At 36.8% G+C, this 25,070-nt stretch overlaps 1 protein-coding gene and 2 long non-coding RNA genes across 3 annotated transcripts; 1 reads left to right on the top strand and 2 right to left on the bottom strand.

Annotated features, from left to right (window-relative positions):
• Positions 1–4,380: 4,380 nt before the first annotated feature.
• LOC145613363 (uncharacterized) lies at positions 4,381–7,831 on the bottom strand. Its single transcript, XR_014106927.1, has 3 exons — positions 7,741–7,831; positions 7,290–7,408; positions 4,381–4,739 (listed from the first exon to the last, which is right to left on the bottom strand). It is a non-coding gene; the product is annotated as an uncharacterized LOC145613363 (long non-coding RNA).
• A 383-nt stretch (positions 7,832–8,214) lies between these two features.
• LOC145613378 (uncharacterized) lies at positions 8,215–12,424 on the bottom strand. The gene is made up of 4 exons (XR_014106931.1): positions 12,320–12,424; positions 10,920–11,470; positions 8,748–9,136; positions 8,215–8,491 (listed from the first exon to the last, which is right to left on the bottom strand). It is a non-coding gene; the product is annotated as an uncharacterized LOC145613378 (long non-coding RNA).
• A 10,112-nt stretch (positions 12,425–22,536) lies between these two features.
• On the top strand, positions 22,537–23,818 carry LOC145625040 (uncharacterized). Its single transcript, XM_081678121.1, has 3 exons — positions 22,537–23,106; positions 23,190–23,243; positions 23,432–23,818. Exons 1-3 carry the CDS (start codon positions 22,537–22,539, stop codon positions 23,816–23,818), a joined length of 1,011 nt encoding a protein of 336 aa, XP_081534247.1.
• The last annotated feature ends 1,252 nt before the right edge of the window (positions 23,819–25,070 follow it).

The raw sequence follows: 25,070 nt of genomic DNA on the forward strand, positions 1-25,070 counted from the left end.
TCAAGTCTAATCTCTATAAATCATGATTCCTAAGGTGTACTCATTTAACCCTTCAAGGTCTTTCATACAATAGCAATTCATCAGCCATTACTTGATCTATTCAAGTATGGGAACATCGTATCTTGTAAGAAGTATGTCATCTACATACAAAACCAAGAAGATATCATAGCTCCCACCAAACTTCTTGTATGTACAAGTTTCTTGATTTATAAGATTATCAACTAATTTGATTAACTTAGTAAATTGAAGATTTTGCTCCATAATGCTTACTTTAATCCACTAATGGACCTATGAAACTTACATGCATCTCTAGGACTTCCTGGTCCTTCAAAACGTTAATGTGTGTATCACATACACATCCTCTTTCATGAACGATTTCGAGAAAGCGTTTTGAACTCCATCAACCAAATCACATAGGGTGGAAATCACTAGAAGAGTCTGAATAGATCAGATTTAAGAAATATTAGCAACGAAAGATTTCATCATAGTAAATACTATGAATTCGTTGAATCCTTTAGTTACTAATCTATGCTTAGAAAATATTTTTCCTTCCTTATCTACTCTTTGCATTAAATGGGTCTCACCCAATTCATGTAAATCAACCAAGTGTCTCACACTCAATTTCAGACATAAAAACCATTTCAGATTTTCAATGTACAAAGTGAAGGAATTATGTCTTCGATAAGTGCAATTACTAGATATATCAAGAATCACTATTATGGAGATAATAAGTTCGTTCTTTTGGGTCGTAATTGTTTGGTGCTAGATATGACAAATGGTCTTTGGGCTAATAAAATAGTCCAAAGCCCAATAGAATGGATCCTATAAGGTCACACAACAAGGGTATTGGGTTTAACAAGTAAGAGGCCCATTAATGGGCCTTATGAGATTATGACATACCACATGGAGTGTTGGGCTAGAGGTTTTTGACTAGGCTTCGGAGTTTGGGCTTGACATGGGCTCTTATTTAGAGATATGATCCATAAATAATATCCATGCCTAGGGTTGACACAAGTCACAATTAAAAGTCAGTCAATTGTGAAACAAGGCATCCAGTATTCCAAACCCTAATCCATCTCTCTATCCTCCCCTTCCCTTTTGTACGGCCGGCCACCTTGGTGGCGTGTGTGGTGCTTGTTCGTGGTGGTTTGTGGTTAGTTTGTATCTCTATTCTCCGTTGAAGGTTGATTGAAGCGTTCAATCAAGAGTAACTAGCATTAGTGGAGGTTTAACTTGTGCCCGTGGACCAAATAGAGGAATCACACTTGGGGTTCTTTATCTCCTATTGTTCTTGCTCGATCGTACGTGGAATCACGCTTCAAAGGTACAATTATATATTGTTTATGTGTTATGAATTAGTTCTTGGGATTAGGTGCTTCATGAATATGATTCGTGTTTTTCGCAAATATTACCTATAAACTCCTACAGTGGTATTAGTTAGCCTATTGCATTTACGCATATTGACAATAAATCTTTGATAGTCCACAATTTAATTCAATTAAGAGGGAGAATAATTTAATTATGGGTCAAATATTATATTAAATGTGATTTAACTTTTGGAATTGATTAAATGTGATTTAATTCCTTCAAAATAGTTATAAAGAAGATCGATTTTTGGACCTATTGAATTCGAATTTTTTTTCAAACCCTAACCCTAACTTTTCGAAAATTTCGAACCTTTAATAAGCCCTAAAAATCTGATTTTTGTGCTTGTTTTTTTTTTCGAGTTCGTTTTAGATATGCTTCATGATTTTAATACCATTGATTTCATGTTTAAATTATGAATTTTTCATTATCAATCATTTAATTTAAGAGTTAAATTAAATTGGGGTTTATTTTTCATGAAGAACCCTGGTTTTTGAAATAAGATTGTGAATTAATTTTAGTAGGATGAATTAGTATAAAAGTTATGTTTTAATTTATCATGGACCTCACTAATTTATTTTTAACATAATTTGTTAATTAAAATTGAAAAAAAAAAAAATTGTTTTTGGTGTTATTTTGGGTGGCAGCCATGGCTGGGTGGCGCAGCCACGATGGCTGCCGCGGGTGGTGGTCCAAGAGGGAGGGCAGGGGCAGGGCAGGCGGTCCAAGGTGTCTGGACAGCAGCGTGCAAGTGTTGCACGACTGCTGCCATGGCTGTCGCTGTTGTTGTTGATGCTGCTTCTTGCGGTAATGGCTACTGTAAAACAGCCAGCCATGGTGGCTAGCCTAGGCTGGCCACGCACGGTGGCCTGCAGCCAACAACAACACTGCTACCGCTACTGCCTTACATCAATGGGAGCTGGGAAAGCACCCAGCTACCGTGGCTAGCCTCGGCTGGCCAACTATGGTGGCTAGCGGTGTGCGGTGGTTTTAAAAAAAAATTATTTTGTTTTAAAATTATTTCAAGTTAAAATTAGTTTTATTTTTGATAAAATCAAATTTTCAAAAGTTGATTAATATTATATTATCCATATTTGGTGTGTTAATTTTGATAATTATCCATAATTAAAGTGGTTAATTTTGGATAAGATTTGTTAGGATATTTGAGCATATTCCAAAAGGATAATATTGATTTAAATAATGTGATTATTCAATATCTAATTTTGGATATAATTGATTTAAAATTTTGTGATTAGCTAGTAATTAGGATAGAATCTCCTAATTTTGTTAGTATAATCTTTAAGGATAAATATGATTTATCTTTCAAGATTAAAATAAGATTTGATTCTATCTCATGACTAATTTAAAATATACGATATTTTATTGATGATCATGAATAATATACGATATTATCTAATTGCAGTAATTAAAATATGAGATATTTAGGTGCCATGTTTCCTTAATTGTGAGCATTCGATGTTGTAGTTTAGGAAAGTTTTTTGGGTGTTTTTGTCCCTCGGGAGAGTTACGTCACAAAGATTGGTCTGACTGAGTTGTACCTGCAAAAACAACGAAGACTCCGGGTGGTTGGAGCTCCGCCTCTAAAGATCAAGTTAGTAACTTGAAAGAGAATAAAGAGTACGGAAATTTAGGTGCGTATCTGCTTGGATTCCAAGCTCAGGTGTTTCTCTGATAAGAGAGAAAGTAGGTGTAATAAATGATTGAGTGTGTCCCCAAAATGGGGAAATATCTCCCTATTTATAGGGTCGTTGGTAGGTGTACCCCTATCTAGGTCACTTGACCTAGATTTTAGTGGGCTGCGCCGAATTACGGTGCTTCTTGGGATTTGGGCCCTTGAAGGCCGCCATTTCAGAAGCAATCTGAAGGGGACACGTGTTAGGTGGCTATTGGGCCACTTGGGCCAGCCTGAACTTGACACGTGTCCTTCTCTTATTGGTCCACATATTTAGGGTATTTTTACCCTATACATTTGCCTCTCACAGGGGTCACGTGGATGTCACGTGAGGCATGTGACACGTGTCCACCTATGATAGGTGAACAGTTATAACGGCTAGTAAATTTTAAAGTTCAACGAGGATGCCCCCGTTTCACCCTTATATAAATAGAAATTTACCCCCCCTTTCTCTCACTATTTCATTTTATTTGACTTTTTAGAGAGAGAAAGAGAGATTTTTAGAGAGAGCACTACAAAAAAAATTACTTATAGAAGCAAGTAAAAAATGCCTCTAATAATAATGATGTTGCCTCTAATAACTTTTAAACTTTTAGAGATAATTAGTCAAGTGCCTCTAAAAATTCCGTCGCTAATTGATGGTTGCCTCTAAAGCCTCTTTTAGAGGCAACTAGTCGCCCTTCTGCGTTTTTTCTTGCTTTGGTTGTATTATCATATATTTTAATCGTTTGATTTTCTGAAACGAATACTTGTTTCATCGTAATAGGTAAGTTATTGAACTATATTGTATAGTTTTTTATTTTATAAAGGAAATAAAAATTGTGAGGGGTATTATAGGAAAGGAAAAATTATTACCCAAAATTCTGTTTTACTTTATGGGTTACAAGCTAATAGGTGCATGGAATTTGTGCATGTGAATATAAGCTAATTGTTTCTAATAAGGTTCATGTCAGCTTCTCTTACTAAGAGGACCTAGCCGCCTAATTGTTACTGTTATAATTCCCATGTTCTGCGTGTAAATTTTTATCATAATTATTGATTTAAATATTTATTATTCTTATAATGAGTTTAAGATAATTACTTTATAGCAAGTGTATGTATTCTTTGTATTGTCGTGTGTAAAGTAATTTGTCATGATTTTAAAATTTTTTTAAAGGATATATAATGTCATGAGGGTACGTAAATGGAAATAATTGTATTTATTTCTTAATAAAGTAGGAATAATCAGATAGTAGAAATACATATTCGGGAAGTAGTATAGAACTATATTGCGAAGATAAGTTAACCTTAAAAATAGAATCACTATATATACGATAGCATAGCCAAGACATCTATGTTGATTATCTGATAAAAATTTGTCAAAAGTAATTGACCTATCTTCCTAAAGAGATTATTGTGTACTATACAGGCCATTAGCAATTAGCATGCTCTTTCTTAGCCCCTGCTTCGAGATCATTCTACTGAAATTGGATGTTATTTCTCTTTGAAAGAAAAATTAGAAGATAGGTTTGTGTCTGAGTAAAGGAAGAGACAAACTAAAGCACAATCCTATATCTTAAAAGTTAGGTACAACATTTTCCATCCTTGGATGGCTGTTTCAACCAGAGCTCTAGCAACTTATCAAGTGCTTCTTGTAGTGCAAAAACACGACATCTCCACTTCTTAATTATCTTTGCTTCCGCTATTATACGTAGAAAACCAAACAAAAGATCAACAACAAAAATTAAAAACACTACAATATGCTGAAAGTTCCAGTGTTAAATTTAACAATGAAAAGTTGCTGAAGTGTAGGACTGAAATTGAATAAAGTTTGTGGCAGTAGGATCATTTACAGATGCACAAAGTTATGTAAAAATCTAGAGACATTACCATATTATGATGCAATGTCAAGCGTGTGGCCCCCCCAAGTTATCAAAACTTTTTGGAAAAACTTTTTAGGCAATAAGAAATACTGGCCATCAAATAATTGCTACATACTTGACAATAACTGTTTCAGAAAAGAAAAAAATGTAAACTATAATAGCAGCAACACAATAATCAATTAATTCAATTTTGTAAGTTAACCAATTTACATTTTAATATATACCTAAATCCTCACACTCCCTAGCAAATTAGCAAATATAGTTGGTTAACTTGAATGATCAAATAAATATGGCTTATTGCGGATAAAGATGGTAAGATTGACCAAAAATAACACTACACAAAGTGTGAATTTAAGAACCTGTGTTAGGATAGTAAAACATCAGCGACTCTTAAATCTTTATTTGGAATTAAAACCTTTACAAATCACTAAAGATCTTCCTTAATTTTCTTATCCTTTTACTTATTTAGGTGTGTGTGTAAGAAGAGGGGCGGGGGGGACTTTCAACAATAGTGACCCCTTCTGATTGCTTAATTTCTCTCTATTTAATTATATGGAAACTCTAGATTAATAGAAATGAAGAAATTTTATACCAATCTTAAAAACCGCAAGATAAGTTCATCCTTGAAGCTAAAGCTTGGGAATTCCACACTTCAAGAGTTCAAGGGATGACAACCTACCCCTCCCAAACACCAACCTTAGCTCATCTCTATCTTGGTCACCACCAAGGCAGGACCGGTGGAAACTGATATGTGATGTCTCCTTAGGGATTATGTGTGACTCTAATGGTAGCTGGATCTTTTGTTACCAACAAATGTCTTGGTCTCCATCGGTTATTTAGGGAGAGCTAAAGGCAATTCATATTGGGCTTTCTATTATTGAATCAAATGGCTAGTCCACCATCCAAATTTGCTTTGACTCTCAACAAGCAATTAATAGGGTGCTGCAAGAGGATCAAATTAAAGATGCTAAATTGCTTATTGTCAAACAATGCAGGGACCTGTTAAAGGCTTCGCCTAATATTCAAATTAGCTATGAGCTTGGAGGATGCAATAAAGCAACAAATCTTATCTAATGTAATTATAGCTAAGAAGTGTAGACTAAGTGACTCCACAAATTATTGTTTCAATTCAGAGAACAATAACCCGAATTTCTTATCTAATGTAATGATGGAGGATAGACCTCTCTAACTTAGTTGTACTATGAAATCTTTCTACTTCTAAATTATTCTCTGCTTGCATCAGAAAGAAAGAAAAAAATAGTGAGTGTTTTCATCCAAAAGTTGATTAAATTAATAGAGCCTCTCTCTCTCTCTCTCACTTGCTCTTCCATATGTGAAGTTTGGGTTTCTCTATCACATATCTTCCTAATCATTATCTATACAACATTATTACTTTTTTTTTTTTACTTAAATTACTATTATTTAGATAATCTCGTTAAAGAAAAGGATTACCCAAAGAATTCCTCCATTCCAATGTGAAGTGGGGTTGGATGGAGCAAAATCTATGTAACTAAAAGTTACAGCTGAAACATCAACCACAATTCCTCCATAAAAATCATCAAAAGTTCTAATAAAATCACCAAACACGTCATAATGTTTACTAAAACAGAACTTCTTGAATAAAAGCTGACATTCCCAAGAGATCCTTAAACTTGTATAATTATTGTATAATTATTGAGAGCTAACCAACTATAATTATATCAATCACATTTGGTTCTGTACTTTCCTGATAATTATATTGACATATAGCTCTAGAGACACAAATCTGACCTTAATTTATATTCCAATTTCATTATACACCAAATTCAACTTGTTTGTTAAATGCATATCCCTTTCTCCAAATCTGTTAAATTTCAACCGTTGAGCAACAATGACTAAAATTTTCAAAGGATGAATAATAAAAAGCAATCAGCAAACAACCAATCTACCTATTTTCTAGAAAATCAAGATTTTCAGGTTACTCGAGCGCTTAACATCCCGAAAATACAGAACAACTTAAAATAAGTTCCCCCCCCCCCCAAACAAAAGGAAAAACAAAGCAAGGTGCAATTAGCCCCATATAGAGATAGAGACAAAGAAAGAGCGAAAGAATCATATAGCCATATAAGACCTACACTCTACACCATTCAGAACAATGGAGAAAGTAAAAAAAATAATATATATATATATGATATGCACTTCTTATGTTTTTACAAAGCGCTAATTTAAACTAATTACACCCTAGTAGTAATATATTTTCTTAAAAAAACCTTCAAATAATCAAATGGAATAGGAAATAGAATGAATGAAACTTAATAGACGCTAGCATCTGTTATTTTAAAGTAAATGTAAAACTGCAAACAGTAAAGCAAGAGTTAAAAGTAGAGAACCTTGACCTGTAAGAATAACCACTTCTTGGTAATTGAGACTCTCTAATCACTTCATTTTTGCCAAGTCATCCTTGGCAACCATTTTCTCCCAAAATTCAGATTCTTCAAAGGATTTTAGACTGAAATCGGCAATTTTGAAAAGTTAGGGATTGAGATGAAAACATAAAGGAGAAAGAAAGGGACATGGGGCAAAGAAGAAAAGCTGGAAAAAAAAGGACAAAGTAGCAAGAAATAATATTTATATCCCTGCAGTGCACAATGAATATGTTTGCTATTATGATTTACGTGATTTTGATATTTTCATAGATTTCACAGGCTATCATCTCCCAATCTTAGCTTTCGAGTTTCGAATACTCAAAATTGAATTTCTTTTACATAGATTATTCATTTTAAAGTAGTTATACAATTAAGAATTATTAGGGGGGGGGGGGGAGTGTAAAGCTTAAATTACTTCTTCAGCGGGAACATGTATCTCATTTTCTAATGATCCAGAAGTAATAGCAGTAGTAAAACCCCTAGCCACAAGGGATGGTGAGCCTCCAGCGTCAGCTTGCCAAAAAAAAAAATCTACAAATATGAGAGGGAGTGCATGGAGGGGACCCATAGCAATTAGACACATGCACACACTACAATTAGTCTGAAACTTTCATTTATTGTCAATTTCCAACAGGTGAGGAGTGAGGATCAACTATTCCTCTGGCTTTAGATGGACAAAATTCAAAGTCTTGCGAAAATGTCTCCGCTAATATACTGGACAACAGTCAGTGGTCATCACTTATCATATTACAGCTCAGCCAGTACATCTTCCTTATCCAGCCTAAATATTAGGCATCCTTTGAATATAATAATGCCAGTGTAAGTGTATTATCATGGCTAAATGCAATTTTCTACAGATCCAACTTTGAGCTCACACAAACTGCTAGATTACAGGAAATTTTACCATGCTTTTCATTAAAAAGCTTAATTGATCAATAAAACCTCTAAAAAAACAAAGGAAAACATAATAATTTTTGCAACAACCGTACTTCATCCTTTAACAGACTCTCAGCCTAGTTTAAACTTTGAAGTGTCCCCTCAAGTTCAACCGGCCTAGTTGCAGATCGTGGATCAGCTTCTGCATATCTTGTGATTTGAATCCTAGCCTCTGAATACAACTGTAGATACTTTATCATATCTCCATGTTGTCCTATGAGAACTCCAACCTGAAACATTGCAGGATCATCAATGAAATTCATCAGCAAGTTAACTACTCTTTTTTTTTCTTTTTTGTTTTGTTTTGTGAACAAATAACTACTCTCAATTAATTCTATCAAAGTTGAATAATCTTTTAGGTAAAATTAAGAAATTATGAATTAATGACCAACCTCATTCCAGTAATACTAAAACATGATCACTCATTCTAGTCAAATAATACGGAGTAAGTAATAAATGCTACAAAGAAAAGCTACTCAAAGGCACCTTATAATTCGGAATCTCAATCCTCCGAGTCATGCTTTTATTACCAGAACAGGATATTACTGTTGCACAATCACAACATCACCTTGTTTTGCACCTTCATAGGTAGTCGTTTCCACACCTTCCAATGGAGCATTATCAGATGAAGGTATCTCAGCATCCTTCTCTTCCAAATCACCATATTTGGCATCAATTTTCTCCTCATCCTCAGTAACCACACAGGTTCAGTTTCAGTTACCTCGTGACTTCTTGAGGAACCACCTCTTTATTGCCTTCCTCACCACTTGCCTGATCATCAACAGACGCTTCAATACTCTGAACAGCTACCTCGGTTTTGGAATCCTCCAAAGCATTCTTATTCTCCTCCTCCAGCTTGTGTCCGTTCTCCCTTGCTGTATATCCCAAACAACAAATCACATCAATGACAAAAACATCAATTCCAAAATAAATGAACAATATACATACTATTAATTCTAATAACATCATCAAAATAACTCAAACTCAGCACAAAATAACATTGATTAAATAAATTAACATCCTATAAAAACATCAATCAAAAGAAAAATCCAGCAATTTATTGTTCACCAGATTTGATCCGTCATCCATAGACCCCTCACTTTCCAGATGTTGATTCGTCATCCATAGACCCAATTCATAATCAACAACACACAATCAACCCAACTTATTGTTCTCATATGTGCAATATTTTGTAAGCCTTGCATACCATTCTAAAACATTTTACTATTTTAGACTTCCTAAGCAATAATGGATCAAAAGGTCTCAAATTTAGGCTTGGAAATGCAGTTTTAGCTAATAAAGTTGACAAATTTATGCTGGGTATAAGCATAAATCGACGGCTTCCATACTTATTTAAATCCAATATTGCCAAATGCCATTAACTAAAACTAAACCTATGACATTAAAGATTCAGCAAATCAACAATTCAAAAGCTCAAAACTTAATTCTATAAAGGAAATTTTAGATTTTAACACCTCACAAAAACGCAAAAATTGATTTTAACACCCCCATAAAAAAAAAAATGGATTTTAACACTAGATAAATTTCTAAAAATTTGATATTACCACCACTTAACTGATTCTGTTTAGGAATCCGTTAAGTGGGTCCATAAGCCACGTGTCGTGTTATTATTGGCCAAAAAAATAAAAAAATTTATAAAAAAAAGAAAAAGAATAAAAACCTAAAACTACCCAGCCACCACCACAGCACCACCCCCGCGCCACTGCCGGCTTCCCCCTAACTCACCACATCTCTCCACGAAACCACCACCCGTGTCGCACCACCACCCCCAACCCACCTGAACCCTCCCCCTCCCTTTCCCGCAACCGTATCGCCCCCAAAAACCACCAAACCCAAAACCCTTGTTCCCCAAAACGGCCACGAATCTGGCCAAAAATGGCCGAAATTGGCCGGTTTTAGGGATTAGTGGCCTTAACCGGCCGATTTCGGCCTTTTAAGGCCGGATTCGTGGCCATTTAGGGGGGATGAGGGTTTTGGGTTTGGTGGTTTTTGGGGGCGTTACGGTTGCGGGAAAGGGAGGGGGAGTGTTCAGGTGGGTTGGGGGTGGTGGTGCGACACGGGTGGTGGTTTCGTGGAGGGATGTGGTGAGTTGGGGGGAAGCCGGCGGTGGCGCGGGGGTGGTGCTGTGGTGGTGGCTGGGTACTTTTAGGTTTTTTTTTTCTTTTTTTTTTATTTCTCTTTTTTTTTGAACAAATAAAATGCTGACACGTGTTAATGTGGGCCACACTTAACGGAATTTTTGGATGGAAACCGTTAAGTGGGGGTAATACCAATTTTTTGGAAATTTATCTGGTGTTAAAATCAATTTTTTTTATGGGGGTGTTAAAATCAATTTTCGTGTTTTTGTGAGGTGTTAAAATCTAAAATAACCTTCTATAAATGCCCAAACCTATGATCGTAATATTACAAAAAACTAGCAAAATAAGCAACATTGTACATTCACACTATCTATATGCTTCTCTTAGAATAATGTTTGTGATTTATACACAAAGAAAATCAGTTATATGAGATTTATAATATTTATCTCAATATAAACTTTTAGAATAATTGAAGATAATAAAACATGCTTCATCTTAATAATAAAAGTTGTCTATAAATCATCAAAACAGAGGGATAATGTAATTGAAATATGCATACCTCATAATTAAACTGGTTTATCTTCTTCCAACCACAAAATGCAAGATGAAGCTCACACACCATATCAAGAAGTTTGTTGATGAGTTCTTAACGTGTAGATGTCGCATTATAAGAATTCCTAAATTAGTTAGCCTGTAGATGCTTTTCTCCCAACAGAGAAAACCAAAGTTAAGGAAAGAAATATTTAAGAGAAACATATGGGGTTTTCCAAGACTTCAATGTTACTTTTTTTTTTTCTTTTTTAAGGAACCTCTAATGTAACATGCATATAGTTTGCTTGAATTATCCCTTAAATCAACTCTTTTAATAAAATACCAAGATCCAAAGTAAAAAAAATATTTAAAATTTGCTTAATTAACAAAATCAAATGGGGGAATTGTAGCCTTGTAGACCTGAACTCTCAAATCACATACAATTAGTTTCAGTTAGAAATATTAAAAAAAATCACTCGTACAATATAGTAACTCTACTAATTGCGAAATAGTGTGAATGCAGCAATGCTTTTGAAGGACACTGATTCCACATATGAAGCGTGAGCTTCATCCAGAATCCTGCATAATAAGATCAGATTTTGATGTCAGGGTTCAAGTTGTCATACAAACTTATTTCGTATGGTTTCCAGTTTCCAGATTTCACTTTACAAGTGCCACAGTTTTGCATATCAATCGAAAGTGGCAACAAAAATTCGAATTTCAATCTCACAAAATCAAACATCAACATCCTATGCTCTCAACAAATTACAAATTCACTATAACATACTTCACATCATTCGATTCAGTCACCAATCAAGATGAGTATGTCTAAGTAACTCGGCTGAATTTACCGCTGAGGCACTGAACAAACCTAACTAATCAAATAATAATCTCAAAAGCTTGTTAATATCTTCTCAATTTAGAATCTCAAAAGCTTAGCTCAGATACATTGCAATTTTGATATAAGATTTTGATATCATCTTATGACTTTTATCAAAATGCCACCTGCCTATTGGAGATAATATCAAGGAAGTATATTGATATTATTCTCCTTGATATCACAACCGTAATTTATGCATATCATATATCTTTTGATCATGCAAATATCTTGTGATATTCTATTATTGTATATTATTATCTTCTCTCAATATTCTTATTGTATTAGATATATTTTATTCTTTAATTAGTTAGTGCTACCTATCTTTAGCAGATACTCTTGTATTATAAATATTGTAACCTTGTATTCATGATTTAAATGAAATACTCTTACCCTTTCATGGTATCAAAGCAGGAAGAATCCTAAACATTTTTTTTTTTCCTACTCTACGCATAATGGGAGGTGCTACCATTCCTAATGATATTGAACCCACCCACCCTTTGATTGTTGTTGATCTCACTAATATCATTAAGCTTAAAAATACCAATTACCTTTCATGGAAATTGCAGCTTGAATCCACTCTAATTGGCTATGGACTTTTCAAGTTCTTGGATGGTTCACATGCCGCACCGCCTTCGACACTCACCACTAATAACGTCTCTTCATCAAACCCAGCATATACTACATGGGTTAGACAAGATAAACTCCTATTTGGTTCCATGATTGGAACCTTAGATTCGTCTATCGTCCCTCTTGTCTCACGTGCTACTACCACCAAGGAGGCATGGGATATTCTTGCCCACACTTTTGCTCGTCATTCTCGTGGTCATGCTAAGCTTGTTAAAGCTAACATGAAGGCTATCACAAAGGGTACTCAAACAATCACCGAGTATATGAATGCAATTCGCATATGTGCAGATCAGTTAGCCGTCCTCGGCGAACCTTACAAACCAGATGATCTCATAGAGCGCGTACTCGAAGGTCTAGATGATGATAAATATCAGTCTGTGATTGACTCTGTCAATGGTCGTGATACCGTAATTAGCTTCGATGAATTGCATGAGAAGCTTCTTATCAAAGAAGTCAGTATCCGTAAGACCTCTACATCTACCCCGCTACCGGTCACCGCTCATGCTACCACCACTCGATCTCATCCCCCAAACACTTATTCTACTGATTCCTACAATCGCAACTCTTTCCCCAATCCCCCCAAATCTGCTGCTCCTTATAAGAAGCACAACCAAACCAATACCAATACCAAACCTCAGGGCTACCAAGGCAAATGCCAATGGTGCCATACACTTGGTCATTCCTTATACCGCTGCCCTATCTTTCAGGAAAAATTTCCTAATGCTAAGCCTACTCTGCCACCGTCTTCTACCTCTCAACTTCCACCGCAAGCACATGTAGCTACTACCGCTGCCACATCTCAACCAACAAATTGGCTCTTGGATACAGGGGCCTCTCACCATGTCACTCATGATCTTTCCAATCTTTCTCTTCACCACCCGTATGATGGTACTGAGGAGATTGTCATAGGTAATGGGATGGGAGTATCCATTACACACACAGGCTCACTTTTTCTCCCTACTTGCTCTAAACGCATTCATTTATCTAATGTTTTATGTGCTCCCTCTATGACACGCAACATTATTTCAATTTCCCAATTATGTTTTGATAATAACTTACTCATTGAATTCTCTTCTGATTCTTTTCTTGTGAAGGATCGGCTCACGGGGGCACATCTTATCAAGGGTCCAACTAAACACGGGGTATATGAGTTGTCATCCCCTTCACTCATTTCAGCCTTTTCCTCTATCAAATCTCCAGCAATAAATTGGCATCACCGACTTGGCCATCCGTCTTTACCTATTTTTAAGAAAATTATATCAGATTTCAATCTAGATGTCTCTAGCTCATTGACTTTCAATTGTAATGCTTGTCAATGCAATAAAAGTCATAAACTTCCTTTTAATCATTCTACTTTGCTTTCTCAATCTCCTCTTGATATCGTTTACACTGACTTATGGACTGCTCCAATCCACTCTCTTGATGGCTTTAAGTACTATGTTATCTTTGTTGATCATTACACTAAATATATTTGGTTTTATCCTCTTAAGAATAAATCCGACACTAAAGCTGTTTTTATTCGTTTTAAAGCTCTAGTCGAGAAATTTTTTGAAAGGGCTATCAAAATATTATACTCAGATAATGGGGGTGAATATGAGGCCTTAGCATCTTTCTTGACTATTGATGGTGTATCTTATCTTACCTCTCCCCCTCACACTCCCGAACACAATGGTTTTGCGGAACGCCGTCATAGACACATTGTTGAAACCGGCCTCTCTCTCCTCTCTCATGCTCTATTACCTCTTTCTTATTGGTCATATGCTTTTTCCACTGCCTCTTATTTGATAAATAGGCTTCCTACGCCGACTTTATCACATAAATCTCCGTATCATTGTTTATTCGAGTTTGCTCCTAATTACTTGAAATTACGGAGCTTTGGGTGTTTGTGTTACCCTTGGCTTAAGCCATACACATCTCACAAGCTTGATCCAAAATCCAAACCATGCATTTTTATTGGCTATTCTAAAACTCAAAGTGCTTACTATTGTCTAGATCCTACTACAAATCGGGTTTATGTGTCTAGGCATGTTCGGTTTGTTGAAACCGAATTTCCTCATACACTCCTTCTGAAAAAGGATACCACTGCCTCTATTCCTGATTCGGATACTTGGTGTTCAATCACATTACCAATCTTACACAACCCGGTGCATAGACCTACGGATGAACATCCGGACTCACCAGGCCCTACACCATCAACTCCTCCTTATTCTTCAAATGCATCTGCCAACAGCTCTAGTCCTCTAATCCACGCCCAACCTAACATCATCACCTCTCATTCACCATCTTCTCCACCATTACCCACGGCCCACCAACCCATGTTACTAGATTCAAGCCCACAATCTATCACTCCTAGTCCTTCACCTACACCAAGGCCCACATCCTTACCCAACACTCCTCATCTTACGTATAACTCTTCACCTCACACAAGTCATACTCCAATTCAAGAGCCACTACCCAATGACACCTCAGCTCATTCACCATCCACATCAATTACCCCTAATCCAACCAACCCATTAACTGACCACCCACCCCTTAACCCAAATCAAGGTATTATTACCAGATCAAAAAATAATATTTTTAAACCAAACCCAAAATATGCCCATACAACAACCATAGCTTCCAAACCAGTGACCCCTACCTCTGTTAAGCAAGCCTTAAAAGATCCTCTTTGGAGGAAAGCCATGGAAGAAGAACTTGCTTCCTTACACAAACTTGGTACTTGGGATTTAACATCATCTGATACGGTTCGTAATATTGTGAAATGCAAATGGGTTTTCCGTATCAAATACAATAAAGATGGTTCTATTGAGCGTTACAAAGCTCATTTGGTAGCAAAGGGCTTTCAACAACGCCCGGGTATTGATTATTCTGAGACATTCAGTCCGGTTGTCAAACCGGCCACCATCCGTACTCTTTTAAGCCTAGCAGTCACTCAAAATTGGCATCTTCGCCAACTCGATATAAACAATGCATTTTTACAAGGAACTTTACATGAAGAGGTGTACATGTCTCAACCTCCCGGGTTTATTGATGCTAATTTTCCTACTCATGTATGCAGACTAAAGAAGGCTATTTATGGTCTCAAACAAGCACCAAGGGCTTGGTACACAGAGCTCACAAATTTCTTGATCGAAAAAGGATTTAAACGATGTGTATCAGACACATCACTCTTTATACTACATAACTCTGCTACACCTATCTATCTAATTGTGTACGTGGATGATATTATTGTTACAGGTCCGGATATCACTTTTCTTGATGGTTTCATTCAGAATTTTGAAACTCGATTTTCCTTGAAGGACTTGGGTACACTTTCTTACTTTCTCGGGGTAGAGGTTCAGCCTACTTCGTCTGGATTATTTCTCAATCAACGGAAATATATCATTGATCTTCTCGATCGCATGGGCATGCTTGACACTAAGCCTGTGCCCACACCATTAATTGTTACACAACATTTATCTGCATCAGGGGTTCCCTTGGAGGAACCAAAAGACTTCCGAGCTGCAGTTGGAAGCCTACAGTACCTTACTCTCACTAGGCCCGATGTAGCATTTGCTGTTAACAAGCTCTCACAATTCATGCATTGTCCAACCAATGATCATTGGACTGCTCTAAAGCGACTTATGCGATATCTTAGTGGCACTCTTGACAAAGGTGTCAATATATATCGTGACTCTCCTCTTACACTACATGCTTTCTCCGATGCGGATTGGGCGGGTGATCGTGATGACTTCGTCTCTACAATGGGTCACATAGTCTTCCTTGGTAGAAATCCTATCACATGGAGCTCGAAAAAGCAAAAATCACTAGCACGCTCATCAACAGAAGCTGAGTACAGGTCAGTTGCATCGACTACAGCTGAACTTATGTGGATTCATAATCTTTTAACTGAGCTAGGTGTTCGTTTGTCACACACACCGGTTATATATTGTGATAATCTAAGTGCTACTCATCTAAGCGCAAATCCAGTATTTCACTCAAGAATGAAACATTTAGCTCTCGATTACTATTTCATCCGGGAACAAGTTCAAAAGAAAGCTCTACGGGTTGTTCATGTACCCACTGGTGATCAACTTGCAGATTTTCTTACAAAGCCATTATCTAGACCACGGTTGGATACTTTCTTTATCAAGATCGGACTCACCGACCCACCGTCCGTCTTGCGGGGGCATATTGGAGATAATATCAAGGAAGTATATTGATATTATTCTCCTTGATATCACAACCGTAATTTATGCATATCATATATCTTTTGATCATGCAAATATCTTGTGATATTCTATTATTGTATATTATTATCTTCTCTCAATATTCTTATTGTATTAGATATATTCTATTCTTTAATTAGTTAGTGCTACCTATCTTTAGCAGATACTCTTGTATTATAAATATTGTAACCTTGTATTCATGATTTAAATGAAATACATCAATCCAATCATTATATTAGACTACTTAACGTATATATTACTTTGGTTACTTGTCAAACTATTTCTTAATCATCTTCATCTTGTTTTATTTTAGCTAATTCTGCTCAACAACACATCTATGAAATCCTAGCCCAACTGCACATGTCCATTTCATCCTTGGATTGCGTCTAAGATCTATTTCATTCCTGTATGCATTTAGTCTACTGATAGGAAAATTTGACATTTGCTACCACTTAAAGCTACTGGCTTCAGAATTGCTACCTATTTAATTTTTTTTTTACTTTTCTACCTCCCTAAACTGATGGTGTTAAAAATAACTACCATCTAACAACTTCTGTTAGTTTTCTCATTATGTGGGGTCCACTCCAACGGATAGTGGATGTTATCCCCCATTTAAATACGATTTCCCTAAACTCATCACTTCTCTCTCTGATTCTTTGCTCTGATTCTTTCTTTCTCTTTATTTTCTCATTCAAATTGCATCAATTTAAAACACAAAAACTTTGGAACAATAATTTGCGATTCAGTTGTGGGTGTTAAATAGGTAAGGGTTTAGGGTAGGCTGGGCATTTTTGCGGAGCAATTTTTGGCGGAAAACAGGTACTTTGGTGAATATTTTGCTTCAATTTATGCAATTAATGTTGATTAACTTAGTAATTAAACTATTAGAATCATATATTACTTAATTTATTATGTGGACATGGATTAATTTGTAGTTTAATTGATGAACATAAATTAGGGTTCTTGAAACCCCAAGTTTCTTTGTTTTCAACTTCAACTGTGGCCCAAGCAAAAGGGAAAATCTGGTTGTTGCCATCTTTGGCAACTACAACCAAAATTTTCCCTAGATAGGCCCCTTTTAAATGGCAACAATCCAATCCTATGAGGGGCCTACACCCTCTATTAAAACCTGTCTTCGAAGCTTGTAAACACACATACATTCTCAGAAACAAGGGAGGTTCAGGTCTGTCCATTCCCTCCACAACAGCAAACACACTACTCCCAAGATTATACTTGAGTAATGCCTTACCATAATCCCACACCCTACTATATTGCTCTGAGGCAGAACCATATATCATCAACTTTGCTCTAGCCCTAGCTAATCATGCTTGAGAGTACCCTACACTCACTCCTAGGTCACTGAGAACCCTTGCCCTAAAACTGTTGTTTTCCAGTTTGGGTTGCTTCTCCATTCTTCAACATACTTCTCTGCCAAAAATTTAGATGTGACACATGCATTCATCTTAGATCTCATACACTTGTGCTTTAATCTAAGGTCCTTAATTTGCCAAGCAGAATAGTGATAAATCCTCCTTGAAGAGACCTTGAAATTACACTTCCCTACTTCTTCACTCCACTTACACAACCCTAGACTGCTTCTCTTGGGGTTCCACACACAATTACACCTTTTTCTACAGAAAATAGTTATCATTTCTCCTCCATTGTGTAGATATAAAACTCATATCTATTCTCAATAGCATGTACTCTCAATACCTTCCTTAACACCCTACTACTGCTAAACCTTTGCTTCTGCTGAAGAACAATTGGCATCTTAAAGTCAAAATCCTCTCTGAATCAGGTGCTTTCATCTACCTCCTCATCTTATCCATGTAGACTTCTCAGCTCATCTGAATCACTTCCCTCCTCCTGCAGCACAAGATCCTTGCAGCCTATATCCTTCACAAGTTGACTGAGCTCCCCATCTTTGTCTTCTTTCTGATCCTTGTACTCAGCTAACTGTTGTAGCTCCCCTAATAAACCCTTGCATGTTTGTCTAAACCACTCTTCATCTTCCTAGTCACTGTTGCCTAAATCTTCTTCTCCTTCTTCTTAGTCAATCTCTAAATCACTCACATCAGAAGTGGAAGAACCTGACCCAGATCCAGATTCCTGTCCCTTAAACAGCTTCCTCTTAGCCTTCCCCTTCTCACTCACACCAGAAAAACCTTTCCCATTATCACTAACACCAGTTAAACCTTCCCCAACTCCCGATTTTCGCACAAGTCTAGGGCTTCTCCTACAACAGGCTTAATTGGCTAGTAGATTGTATTTGTGACAGAGGTAGCTTATTAATGGCAGGTTGACTTTGAGAAGCTTTTCTAAACCTAGGACTTCTCCTTACAACTGGCACTATACTAAGGCCTGGGCCTGTTTTAGTTAATGGAGAGGTTTTTCACATTGGAGCATTGTCTAGTTTAAGATGGGTGGGGTTGTGATGGGTTTGATTGGGATGGCTGTGATCCAATGCCAGTTTGGGCTGAATGTGATGGGTTGGATGATCTAGCTAGATTAGAATTGGGTGAGTTTGAAAAGTCCTGCTCCACTGTTATAGCCCCTGATCTAGGGTGATACATGTCCCACTCCTCTAGCCCCACTATTTGAAAAAGCTCTAGATACCCATCCCTGTGTTTGGCCTCTATGAATCCCCTAACATCTTCCTCAGTATCAATCCTCCTTTTCCAATTAGTCCATGTCTTTCCCTTCTCCTTATGCCATATACTGAAAATGTTAGGGGCATCCCAACACATCTCAACAAACCCTTGTGCACATATATACCTTAGGTATGCTACATCAATAGAAGACAGTGGGACATCATGCTTCCAATAAGTAAACCCAGCTTCATACACCCACTATTCTTTCCCTTTTCTTTGTTTTGCAACAAACCCACCAAACAATCTAATCTTAATGTCCTCATTCTCATTATCACCATCCATTATTCTACAATAAAGCACATACACACAGAATATTAAGCAATTAAAAATTCATGTACACCTGTGCATAAACTAACAATTACAACCAAATAAAGCACAACACATGACTATTTACATACACATTCATATTTAATTGCAGGAAAGTTAAATAATTAGGCTTAAATTAAGTAAACCTCGATATTCTAGGGTTTACTACTACTTTTTTGCGAAAATTACCCTATATTTCATCAATTATTTGCAAATCAACCATCATTCTTGGTCCCTTAGTAGTACAAAAGGAGCTCTCACCTGTCAAAAGAAGATTCTTGCACTTCCACTTCAGTAATGGTGATGACAAACCACTTCACCCAGTTGGAACTCCTCCTCCAGTCAACTGCTTCCACGCAAAACAGAAAACCAGATCCGAGGATAAGTTAGAGATAGAAACAAAGAAGGACACCGATAGAGAGAGAAAGAGAGAATGTAGGTTAAATTGGGTAAAAAAAATGGTTAAATTCGTTGTCAATAATGGAGGTCAGAGCATTGAATGAGAGAAGGTAGAGAGAGAAGGGGAAGAAACGGGGAAAGATAAAGTTAGAAAGGGAGTTAGTTACCTAAGTTGTGGCCCACTATCAACTTCTATCACAGAAATCGTTAAATGGTAGTTATTTTTAACACCATCAGTTTGGAGTGGTAGCAAAGTAAAAAAAAAATTTTAATAGGTAGCAAATTTGAAGCTAGTAGCTTTAAGTGGTAGCAAATGTCAAATTTTCCTTTATTATATTAATTCCTAGTATCATGTTAGGATGTTATTTATTCCAAAGGGAAGGACATTTGCTAACATCAGAAAGAAGACAAAGATGAGGAGCTTAGTCAACTTGTGAAGGATATAGGCTGCAAGGATCTTGTGTTGTAGGAGGAGGGAAGTGATTCAGATGAGCTGAGAAGTCTGCATGGATCAGATGAGGAAGTAGATGAAAGCCCCTGGTTTAGAGAGGATTTTGACTTTAAGAAGCCAATTGTTCTTCAGCAGAAGCAAATGTTTAGCCGTAGTAGGGTGTTAAGGAAGGCTTTGAGAGTACATGCTATTGAGAATAGATATGAGTTTTATTATCTACACAATGGAGGGGAAATGATAACTATTTTCTGTAGAAAAAGGTGTAATTGTGTGTGGAACCCCAAGAGAAGCAGTCTAGGGTTGTGTAAGTGTAGTGAAGAAGTACGGAAGTGTAATTTCAAGGTCTCTACAAGGAGGATTTATGACAGTTCTGCTTGGCAAATTAAGGATCTTTGATCGAGGTTAGATAGTGTCGTTAGTCTACTAACCCTAATCAAATTAACAATTTATAATACCTAAACTACCCTAATACGAGTATAGGGGTAAGTAAAGGGTCGAACCCAAAAGGACTAAGTGTATCAATCTATGCTAATTAGACTACTAGGAAAGCTTGTGAGGTAAGAGAGGTTCAATTAAACACTACTAAGAGCAAATAACTAAAACTAGGGAAAGTGGAATCCAATTAAATTAATGCATTCAACAACATCAAACAATTAGATGAAAATGACCTCAATTAGGACGATTTACACATTTAACTCACTCTCGCGCAATTAAACATGTTAATAATCCTACTAGACTAATTCACTCTCGTGCAACTAGCCTAGCAAAGATATGGAGGAATTTAGGGTTCTCAAACAACTCACTTTCGCACAATTGATTGAAAACACAATTAAAAGCATAGAATCAATTAGCTAGAAAGATTCTAATCCATAAAAGCATCATCCATACACAATAATCAAGAAACAATTTCATACTAACCACAATCAATCATTAAATTAATTAACATAACCTTCATCCATTTCCCTAGAACAAAACCTAAACTAACATAATGAACAAAAATATGGAAAACAAGGTAAAATAATAATAAAAGCAAGAATCAACAACTAAACTAATTAATCTACTCAAATAAACAAATAAATAAGCAAAAACAATAATAAATGAAAGCAATAAAGGTGAGAGAAAGTTAGGAAGACTCATTGAATTTATGAGAGGGAAAATCCACAAATTTGCTTCTTCAAAATCCCAAAAACTCCATGAAAAATCCAAGCTTTCTCTCTCTAAACTACTCCTAAACTAGAGAGAGAAACTCCTAATCTAACCCTAAGAGAGAGAAGCTCTCCTAAACTAACTAAGAAAATAGCATAATAGATCCCCCCCTTTTTACAAAGAGTCCCGTCTATATATATGTGGTTCCACACAAAAGAAAGAGACTTGGACAACAAGGCGCAAATAAATCGTAAACCCAGTCGTGCGCGCCCGCACATGAGTCCTGTGCGCCCGCACACAATGTGTGTGCGCCCTCTCATCGTAGTGTGCGGCCGCAACTTTGTGGGTACGGGGAAAATAAGCGCGCCCGCACATGAGTCATGCGCGCCCGCGCAAAGGTGTGTGTGCCCGCACAGCGGTCGCGCATAGGGTCGCGCAAACTCTCTGGTTTTGCTCTGTTTCTTCAGTCTGGCTGTGCGGGTTCTGACAGGGCTGCGCGCCCGCACAGCCTCACATGTGCGCCCGCGCATAAGCCGCACAGCACCCCGCGCACAACAGATAACTTGGCTTCTTGATATCCTCTTTCTTTCGGCGCATAATTCCTACAAAACCAAAGCATGGAGATCAAAATAAAAACAAAGAAGATAAATTAAATAAATTAAGAAAATAAGCTAAAAACTATTAAAAACCACTTAAATACTCGAAATCAAGATTTTGCATTTTTCCAAGAATGTCTACGGCCGTCCCCTTCATTCTATGCTGACCCCGGCCGGGGCTGGCTTTTTGGGGCCTCGCCTCGAAGATCAAGAAATCCGGAGAAGACAAGAATAAGTAAATAAAGAAATAAAGGACAAAAAGGGTTAAATTATTGGAAAAATAAGCCGAAAAACGACTCAATAAACACCCTAAAAAGTGGCATAAAAGTCACTTATCAATCTTATATTAAAGCACAAGTGTATGAGATCTAAGATGAATGCATGTGTCACATTTTTGAGTTTTTGGCAGAGAAGTATGTTGAAGAATGGAGAAGCAACCCAAACTGGAAAATTAACAGTTTTAGGGCAAGGGTTCTCAGTGACCTAGGAGTGAGTGTAGGGTACTCTCAAGCATGGTTAGCTAGGGCTAGAGTAAAGCTGATGATATATGGTTCTGCCTCAGAGCAATATAGTATGATGTGGGATTATAGTAAGGCATTACTCAAGCATAATCCTGGGAGTAGTGTGTTTGCTGTTGTGGAGGGAATGAACAGACCAGAACCTCCCCTGTTTCTGAGAATGTATGTGTATTTACAAGCTTTGAAGACAGGTTTTAATAGAGGGTGTAGGCCCCTCATAGGATTGGATGGTTGCCATTTAAAAAGGGCCTATCCAGGGAAAATTTTTGTTGCAGTTGCCGAAGATGACAATAACCAGATTTTCCCTTTTGCTTGGGCCACAGTTGAAGTTGAAAACAACGAAACTTGGGGTTGGTTCCTTGAGTGTTTGAAGAAAGATTTTGGTGACTGCCATGGTGGTTTAGGGCTGAATTTCATGTTAGACAGACAGAAGGTGAGTTATTCACCCTAAAATAATTTCCATAATGTAAACACAAGCATTTGTTACAATTCTGACTTGAGTGTTCTTTTTGACAGGGGTTACTTGAAGCCTTCCAAGATGTCATGTCATTAGCTGAGAAGAGGTACTGTGTTAGGCACATTTAGGCTAATTTCAAGCTTCAATTCACTGGCTCAACGTTCAAGGAGTTATTTTGGAATGCAGCTAGGGAAACAACCTTGGTATGTACTACTTATTAAAGCTAGATAAGTCATACAAATCTGTTTTGGATGTCATTATGCTTATTTGTGTTTATTTGGATTTTTTTTCCATATGGTAGTTTCATTTTGAGGTTGCAATGGAGTCTATAAACTTTCTGTCAGAAGATGCTTATGATTACTTAGCTAATATCCCACCAGAACACTGGACTAGACATGTATTTTCAGACTTCTGTAAATCAAACATGATCTTAAACAACCTTTGTGAAACCTTTAATGCTGTCATCAAGGATGTTAGGGACAAACCTATACTAACTCAGATGGAATGGTTGAGGAAGTATATGATGAAAAGAAATAGTGAAAAATGGAAGTCAGTCCAAAAGATTAAATGTAAGAACATGCCATATGTCACTAAAACTTTTGAGAGAATGGAACCTGTAGCCCGACACTGTATAGTCCAGGTGTCAAGAGGGGATTGTTATGAGGTTAAGTTGATAGGGATTGGATAGGTCGTTAAACTACTACCCTAATCAAATTAATCATTAATATACCTAAACTACCCTAATACAAGTATAGGGGCAAGTAAAGGGTCGAACCACTAAGGAAGCTCACTCATTCAACATCAATTTTCACTAATGAAAGAGTAAAAAGGGGAATGTTTTTGTTGGTTTTTGAATAAAGACCACTAAAACTACAAATAAGCAAAGATAATGATGATTAAAATCAAGAGAGACGACGCTAGGGATACGGGGATGTCCAATATGATTAGAAAGAGGGGAATAATGATGATTATCATGAAACACATGCCAAAGAACACAAGATTCTACCTAAACAATTCATTCTCATGCTAGGAAAATCAATGAAAGAGGTCTACACTAATAAGATTCATCCTCATGCATCCTATTAGTTATAATGCAATCAAGAGAATAAAGAAGCACAATCCATAAAAACTCCAATTTAATAACTCATTCTCATGCAATAATTAAAATAGAGATGATCTTAATCTAGTTCAAATCACTTTCATGCATTTAAACTAGAAAACATCAAATAGAGTGCAACAATAATCTCAAGCTATTAAAAATCATGTCTTTCATCAATTTATGGCATAAGTTCAATCCAACCATCATCATTCATCCAATATCAACTCATATCTTCCACCCCCTTCCCCTAGCTAAAAGTTTAGCCTAGAGAAGGGAGATTAAACATAATATCAAAACTAGAAATAAACTCAAGAAACTCAAAACAAAACATGATTAAAATCAATGAAATCAATAACAACTAGATGAACTAATAAGATTAACAAGAATAAGCAACAATAAAACAAATAAATAAAACTAAAGGAAAGGAGAAGAGACTACTAAAGAAAGGATTAATGAAAGATGAAAACTTGGATTCTTGGTTGGTTGATTGAAGATTAAAACTTAAGCAAAGTTGAATACAATAAAGGATGCTTGAATAACAATCTACTTTCTCTCTCTAGATTAGGCTAATATTCTATGGAATTAGAACTAAGTGTCCTTTATTACAAAGAGTCCCGTCTGTATATATGTGGCTCCCCCAAAAGAAAGAAACTTGGGCAACAAGGCGCAAAGAAATCAGAAACCCAGCGGTGCGCGCCCGCACACGAAATTCGCGCGCCCGCGCAGTAGTAGTGTGCGCCCTCTCTGCATAGTGCGCGACCGCAACTTTGAGGGTACGGGGAAATCAAGAGCGCCCGCAGAGTAAACCTGCGTGCTCGCGCAGCAGGCCGCGCGCCCGCAC

This window comes from Chenopodium album, chromosome 3 (genome assembly GCF_948465745.1).
Source record: "Chenopodium album chromosome 3, dcCheAlbu1.1, whole genome shotgun sequence".
Classification (NCBI taxonomy): Eukaryota; Viridiplantae; Streptophyta; class Magnoliopsida; order Caryophyllales; family Amaranthaceae; genus Chenopodium; species Chenopodium album.